This window comes from Sparus aurata, chromosome 18, assembly GCF_900880675.1.
Source record: "Sparus aurata chromosome 18, fSpaAur1.1, whole genome shotgun sequence".
NCBI lineage: Eukaryota > Metazoa > Chordata > Actinopteri > Spariformes > Sparidae > Sparus > Sparus aurata.
The window spans coordinates 19,489,870-19,497,596 of record NC_044204.1 but is presented as its reverse complement, the minus strand read 5'-3'; the positions used below and the strand labels follow the sequence as shown (position 1 = coordinate 19,497,596).

The window sequence follows — 7,727 nt, the reverse complement described above, 5'->3', positions numbered from 1 at the left end:
TAAAAACAGAGTATATGCGCTTTAATCAGCTAAATCAACTATAATGACGTACGGACGATTTTATTTAACAGCTAACAACAGTGTTTTTGCAGCCATGCTAGCATCACCTTCCGACAAAGTTTTGCTGCTGTCAGAAATTCATTCCATCTTTTGTGAATATCATAGATGTTTGATTGTAATTGCCATCTGACCAATATGATGCGGACGCTGCGCGCATAATGTATCTCAGCAGCTATATAACAATTACAACTGAGGACTACAAATATTTTAAAAGAGATTTAAAAACTGAAGCTCGGGATGGCGGCAGACCCGTCCTACAATCCCAGAGTGCCATTACTTGACGAGTTGGTAATGAGACTCACTACTTTTCTTACGAATAGCACCTTCAAAGAATAATTAAACTGAGGTTATGTAAACTACTTCCTCTGTATATTCCATCCAGTAATCCGACTGGCTTAAGTTTAGGTCCTGCATGTAAACACATGCTCTCTTTAAATAACTGCACCACTTGCCTCAACAGGCTATGGTTTATATACATGGGCCATATGTTGAGTCACTGTATGTGGCGAGTCTGGCGATGGTCCAAGTGAACTGATCCAAGCACACAAGTTAGGCTATGTCATTAATTTGTTTATTACCGTGTAATAGTGCATTAACTCATTATAGAGCTCTTCTTTGAAGAAACTTGATCCCAAATGTGAATAGAAGAGTTAAATCCTGGTTATATAAAGTACAGTACAGAAGCTACATGGTTTTAACAAGGACAGCAAACCAAAAATACACTAATACCCGACAGTAACCGAGCCTACTACAGTAACAAAATACAGTAGGCCTCTGCCACTTCAAGCCCCCAGCAGCCATTCATACTTAGCCGGTCATTTATAAGTGTGATGATAAATATGCCACGGAGCACATGTCAGGAGGATAGAGTGTACGCAGGGCGTGATGTATTCTTAGCCCTGATGACAGTGCAGGCCGTTAAATCCATTCACATCTCTAAAAGGTGTCCTGGCTTCAAAACAAGGCCACTCGTTACTGCCAAGGTATTGGTTTCTGCTTCACTCTGCCTTTTCCTCCCTCAGATGCGCTGTTTATTACGTCAAACTGGAAGCGATACTGAACAGTTTGCAGATCCTGAATCAATAAAACATTGGGGGAAAAAGGAGACTAATGAGACTCAGACTGCCCACACACACACATAAAAACCCCTCCGCAAAACCAGGCAGCGGGCCAAAAGGAAACAAGCTGAAAGATCAAGTGATGGTAGTATCATAAATGTCATTCATGATATCAAATGAGGGTATATATTTGGAGAAGCAATCCTAGAATAAGCTTGAGAGGGATGGGCAGATGCCTGAGAAGTTGTGACAGTATGAACTATCACACTGACGTGCATGTCCTCAATACCTACAGCTTATTATGAAATCATCTGCTTCCCTTTGAAAATGACAGGCAACATCATGCAATTTTAGGCAGAAAACTTACGATGTTTAAGGAAACTTATGACAGAAGCTTATAATACATGAAAGTAAGAAAATGTCCCGGCTGTGAGAGAATAATCATACAAAGTCAATCATCAAAGGCTTCAGTCTCAGAAAAAGCTCTCTCAAGGAATTCAAATGTGTTAAGCTTTGTGTTGTTAGCCGTCCACTGCTTGTTTGAATCCACATCAACCGTTTTGGTTCGACCACAGTTCAGAATTCTTCTCCTCCAGCAGCACACGAGCCGTTAGCAGTTGTCGTCCTCCAGGATGTCCGGGTGTTCCTCCCAAAACTGATCTCCTATAATGTCACAGTGGTGGTCCTGCACCCTCCTCCGGCTGCGAGTCACAGGCACTTCCTTCTCCTCTTCATTCGGTAGCTTCACGCGTTTAGTGACAGTTTCATCTCGCTGGACACAAAGAATGAGGAATATGATCAATACAGTTAAAGGTAAACTAAAGGAACAGTTACATCATCATCATTGAATATACCACTCCAACATCTGTAGGTTTCACATTTGTCTTGTGTTTCTGCTGGTTGCCTGAAATCCTCCGGACTATAGGAAGCACTCGGCCAAGAAAAAGTCCAGCACATGACCCTCATACAACCACATGATGGTTCTTGTATGGGCCAAACAAAGAAGATATGCTAAGTTATGCTAAGCAAACTGTCTCCCGACTGTAGCTTCATGTTTAAGACAGTTAATAGAGTCGAGTCAATCTTAATCATGCAAATAAGCGCTATTCCAAAATTGTCAAACAATTCCTTTAAAATAAAAATCCATAAAGAGCCATATAAACAAACTGCTGCTGGTTTCACGCTTTTCTTGTAAGACCCACCGTACTCTGCTTTTGAATGGCTTGCATCTATTGTTTTCGTATGATCCTGGTAGCTCATAAAAACTCTTGTGGCCTTGGTAATCAGATGGACAAAAAGAGGTAGGGAGATTGGCCCAGTTCCTGCTGATTGCTGTCCTCCACACATGCAAGGTTGCCCTGTTAAAGCGCACTCACAGTGATCAATCGATATCCCCAAAGTCCAGTTTGTTTGACATGTGAGTGCTCTGTACCATGCACGGTACACTTCCTTGGCCCTGGCACGGTTGGAAGAGCTGTGCTTTGGTACAGTATAGTTGCTAATGCATGACCACAAGCATGGATGTGCAACGTGGACATGACTTATAATCATTTATACCATGGTCTGGGGGAATACTCGATTCTGGTTGGCTGCAGGGTGTCCATTAACCCCTGATATATGGACACCTACTAAGTAGTTCCAGTCAAATTGACTGTTCACTGCTGTAAATCAATGTGCTAACTAGCGTATCAAATCTGAATATTTTATTTCCAACACTGAGTGCAGTCCGTCAGTCCTTCAGTGTCTTATCCTCTGAACACCACAGGGTTGCGACTGTAACACACAAGCTGCAGAAAGTTCACTTCCCCTCTAAACTTACTGATACGCGAATAATCTCACATCCCGGTCGCTGTTCAACTCTCTGCTTCAGGCTGCGGTCACAGTAACGTTACACACGGCCGGTCATTTGTTCGTGAAAATCTTGATATTGATTTGGGGACAATGACATGACTGGTTAGCTAGCTAATTGTGTTAGCTAGCATACTGTCAAATTATATTTACTGTTTGTCAACCGTATGAAATGTTATTGACTTTGAATCTTGCTAGCATAGCGTTAGCTTTCTGGCTTATGGCTGAGCAGACTACAATATCTCCCGTTGCCAAGTTGTATCTATGGTCCTTCCTATTTACTGGAGGAGTGAACAACGTCTCCGTTGCATAAGAATCTTATGGGAGAGTAATGACTGTTCCAGGTATTAGTCAAACCCTCAGGCGTTACCAGGGAAACCAAGTTATGGCTTGTGAAAACCTTTATATTTTGATTGTAAAACGCATGAAAATGTAAATTAATGGTCCGAATTTCTTTTCTTTGGCAAGTGACCATGGTATAAGCGGGATAATGCCCTTCGAGGTGTCCATAAACAGGAGTTAATGGACTTTGCGGAGGCAATTAACTCCTGTTTATGGACACCTCATCGGGCATTATCCCTTACATGTATTACGGCGTCCTGCATAATCAAGAAATCCAGGAATGTGAGAGGGCAGTCTATGACCAAAACGACACAAAATAAACCTCAAAAGCCTACGTAGTTTTGGTGAAGAAATTCAAACTCAGAATTTTAATACTAATAAAGTAATAATGCAAACTCAAACAGTTGTTTTTCCATAACTTAAGAAAGATTTGGTTTATTTAGTTTGTTTAGGCATAAAGAAATTAAGACCTTTTCTCCTCTGATTAAAATGTCTTGCACAAAACTACATAGTGTATCTTTGATATACTTGCTATACTTGATTACTACTTGCTATGTGAAGATATAGTGAAGTAATGGCGTCCTGGACAGAGAATGACGCCCAACTTCCTCTGTGTGTGGCGTAATCCGAGCATATTCTGTTCTTTGTTTTGGTAGCATGGACGGCTGCACACGTATTACAGGGCTGGAGTCCATCTGTCATTCCTCCCAAATCCACTAATAAAGGGTAGGAAGTAGCTCACCTTTTCCCAGATGAGAACGGTTCCTTTCCGGTGGATGGCAGATTCATTGTTGTAGTTGATATCAAACTCGGAGAACAGGATCTCGTTTTTGTCTGCAGCTAATGTTCCCTGGGAGGAGACACCACACAGTCAGACATATGCGTGTAATTGTATCAAGGATGTGATCATACACACATCAGCTCATTTTAGATGCCTCACTGGGCGCACAGAGTACAACTTGTTCGTTCCTACCATCCACAAAACCATCAATTTACCACGCAACCCACAGGTTCTACTATTTTTATAGCGATAAAGGAAGTAGCAAGTGCAAAGGTTTGATGGGCTGTGAATGACTCATGCTGCCCAAACATCCAGCCACAATGAAAATTTCCACAACTCATCAGCTGTCATCACATCATCTGATTTCCCTCAAAGCCCACTAGAGAATGAGGTGACTTCCAGAGAACAGCTGTGTCAGTCAGTGGCAGCTTCCACGAATAGGCCAGGCCTGATGTTCTAGAGATAGATGTTATCATCTCCCTGTAAGTCTTTGTAATTCTGGAAATTACATTTTGATCACCACACCAACAGCTGAGAGGACAGCTTGTAAGTTCTACACCTTTGTTTGTTCACACTGAACCAAGTAGCTCCGGTGTAAAGCCCACCAGTGCGTCAACTCATACAGCACTCCGGTGCTGCAGCTCCAAAAGCGGTGTGACAGTACACATCATGTCGTTGAGATCTGTGAGGTTTCTTCAAAATGTTTCCCCCGTTGTCCACCCGTTAATCTAAACATGTACCCACTAACTGTTTATAATCATATGGATGCAATTATAACGTGTTGTGATTGAGATCCTGACCCACAACGCTCTTTATCTGGAGAACTGTTCTGTATCTGTTTTGGAAAATGCTCTCTGGACTAAATGCTCATGATCATGAGTAGACAGAGTTGCATCTAAATTAATCTGTTCATGAATATAACATCTTAATTTGCTGTATATAAACAATATGTGTTTCCTCTTAATTAATTAATTCATCATCTTTTAAAGATCTTCTCCTGATCTTAACACCCCAATAGAAGTGATCAAGTGCAGTCGAGAGATGATAATGTTATTTTTATCAGGAAAAATCTGAGCTTTTTGGATTTTTTTTAATTTAAAAAGTTAATTTCCATTTTCTTAGATAATTCATTAACAATGTAGTTTTGTAGTGTGTTTTTACAGTCAACTGTTTAATGAAAATAGACTTATTTTTTTAAATCACGGAACATCTTACCATGCTTTTAATGAAGTTTCTTGTTGCTCTTCCTACCTTGTCTATTTATGGCACTTTATCAAAAGTTCTACTTGGTACAAATTTAAGTACCACCTCTTGGTTGCTCTACTTCAGTTTATGGACCAAATATGGTATCATCCATGTTACTTATGAGACACTTCCCTCACTTTGTCAGTCTTTAAAGATGGCTGGCCTGAAGCCACATGACCACATAACCAACCTAACTATGTGAGTGCTCCATTAGCTGTCATGTGTGTCGATGTATGTGTTTGATTGTATTTCATATACATAAACATATTAAGTCAATATTGTTTGCTGCTCGATGACCCTGAATGAGGCTACAAGCCGAAAAGCACAGGTCTAATAAAGTTGTTCTATTTACTCCAGAAGTGTTAGAGCTTTTTGACTTCTTTACACAAAATAAATAACAATGCAAAGGCGGTGGTATTACCCTGTGATGTCATTATAACATGCAGCGCATTTGCATGAACGCATGCATCCATGCATGTAAACACAAACTCACATTAATTAACTGAAGATTGTCTTTTGCTCTAACCTTTAGGCGATCCTCTGCCTGGGTGGTGGTGAGTCCTCCCCTCTGTACTAACGTCCAAAACACTGTGTTGTACAAATTATTAATGTGACCTGAAAGACACAGAAACACATGAACAGTCTCACATATTTTACATTTGGACTTTTTAATGAACGTATTCACCTAAAGGTCAAATGTGTGAAACAGGTCGAGGACAGTATGCACTTACAATCTGCTTGCCTCCAGCTGAGGTAGTCTCTGAGGTTGCGGTTGCTAGGATACAGGACCACACGTCCATCAAAGCTTGGCGGGTACAAGAGAGGCTGCTCCCTAAAAAACTCCTTCCAGTGAAACACATATGAGGAGGAGAACTGGGAGGCCACGTGGGTCATCAGCTTACTGTCCGGAGAGAGACAAGGAGAAATAAAGTGAGACAAAATCTAGTGACACGTGAAACACATGTGTGAGAATTACATCATTGTGGTACCTTGCTCTCCTCTTAAACAAGTTGGAGGTCCTCTTGAAAACAAAGCTGAACTCATCACTTTGACCATAGGCGATGATAATGTCCTCCATCTCAGCCATGACAGAGTGTGCACTCCGGGACATCAGGCCCAAGGCCCTGCTATCATTGGGCTTTGTGAACTTGTGCTGCTCTGAAAACCTAAAACAATAACAACAATAATAACAACAACAGTAAGGTAACTAATGATGCATCAACCTATCGATTCACAACATCACTCATGACAGATGCGTAGCTGGGAAAAAGGGAACTCACTTGTGGAAGTTGCGTCCATCCAGTCTCACGACAATATAACAGTTTCGTAGACAACTGTCATCCGTCTCAAAGCTGCGGACGTACTCAAACTTACTCTTGGCCATGCTGGAACTAGTGGAAAAACAAGCTAAGGATTTGACAACACAAGACCTGACACGTCCACCAAATCTGCAGGCTCTTGCAATCAGCATGAGGATGCTCCTGAAAAGAACATTCAATATGGAAGTTAAGCTAACACATTACCAGAACGAACTGATTGGTCATATTTTCGGACAAAACAGGACCATAACTTCTTTTACTGGGGCGTTAAAGCTAAATTAAAAATAAGTCTAACTCATGACAAGGGATAATTAGTATTACATTTTCTTCCGCCCTATTGTAACATTAGTTATTACTTACACTTAGATGTCATGTGTTGTGTTTGTCCTCTTCACCAGCCAGTAAGTTTGCCACTTTATGCGCTTGTATCAAGCTAATTCGCTAGTTAGGCAGAGACCAATATTTCTAGCACGATTAACAAGGTATGAAAGATAAATTATCAGTTGATAGATACATTTAATCAAGACAGTTGTCAGCTCACATGTGTTGGTTTGTGTACAGTCCGTCAATGAGTTATGTCGTAGTGGTACCGGAGACTCGGCGAACATAAGTTCCGGTGTCTAAAATTAACAAACAATTTATGATACACAAATAGCTTATTGTTCGCCATCTTTAAACATTTATTATTATAAATCCATGTATTATTGTGCTGCTACATTCGACAATCTATCAAAACGAGGCGATTTACATTTAAGCTACAACCACGGTCTGTGTTTCGGCGCCATCTTGTGGTGAAGAAGGAGAGAATGTTACCAAAGATCGTGTATGAGGAAGCGATGATGACAGAAAACACGAAACTTGTAGTCCGGTTGTGGGTTTGGTTCTTTTCTGTTGGATTTTCGTTGAGTTTTAACAGATATGTGTGCATAAATGAGTCACTACTCATGAAATTACTGGAGTAAAACAAACAAAACACAAAACAGCGCTTCCGGGATTAAAATGCAGCACATGACGGACATGATGTATTGTAGGATGTTTAAAGTGTTTGAAATTGGTGCGGAGTGACACCTCAGC

The 7,727-nt window shown here is 40.8% G+C and overlaps 1 protein-coding gene across 2 annotated transcripts; it reads right to left on the bottom strand.

Annotated features, from left to right (window-relative positions):
* Positions 1-609: 609 nt before the first annotated feature.
* thg1l (tRNA-histidine guanylyltransferase 1-like) lies at positions 610-7,697 on the bottom strand. 2 transcript variants are annotated; one of them, XM_030397241.1, is made up of 7 exons: positions 7,014-7,697; positions 6,615-6,815; positions 6,324-6,500; positions 6,066-6,235; positions 5,861-5,949; positions 4,051-4,158; positions 610-1,890 (listed from the first exon to the last, which is right to left on the bottom strand). In XM_030397241.1, the coding sequence occupies exons 2-7, from the start codon at positions 6,803-6,805 to the stop codon at positions 1,729-1,731; spliced, it is 897 nt and encodes a 298-aa protein (XP_030253101.1). In that variant the 5' UTR covers positions 6,806-6,815; positions 7,014-7,697; the 3' UTR covers positions 610-1,728. The 2 variants fall into 2 exon arrangements, with proteins under 2 accessions (XP_030253101.1, XP_030253102.1); XM_030397242.1 differs by having other exon boundaries at positions 6,615-6,725.
* Between the last annotated feature and the right edge of the window lie 30 nt (positions 7,698-7,727).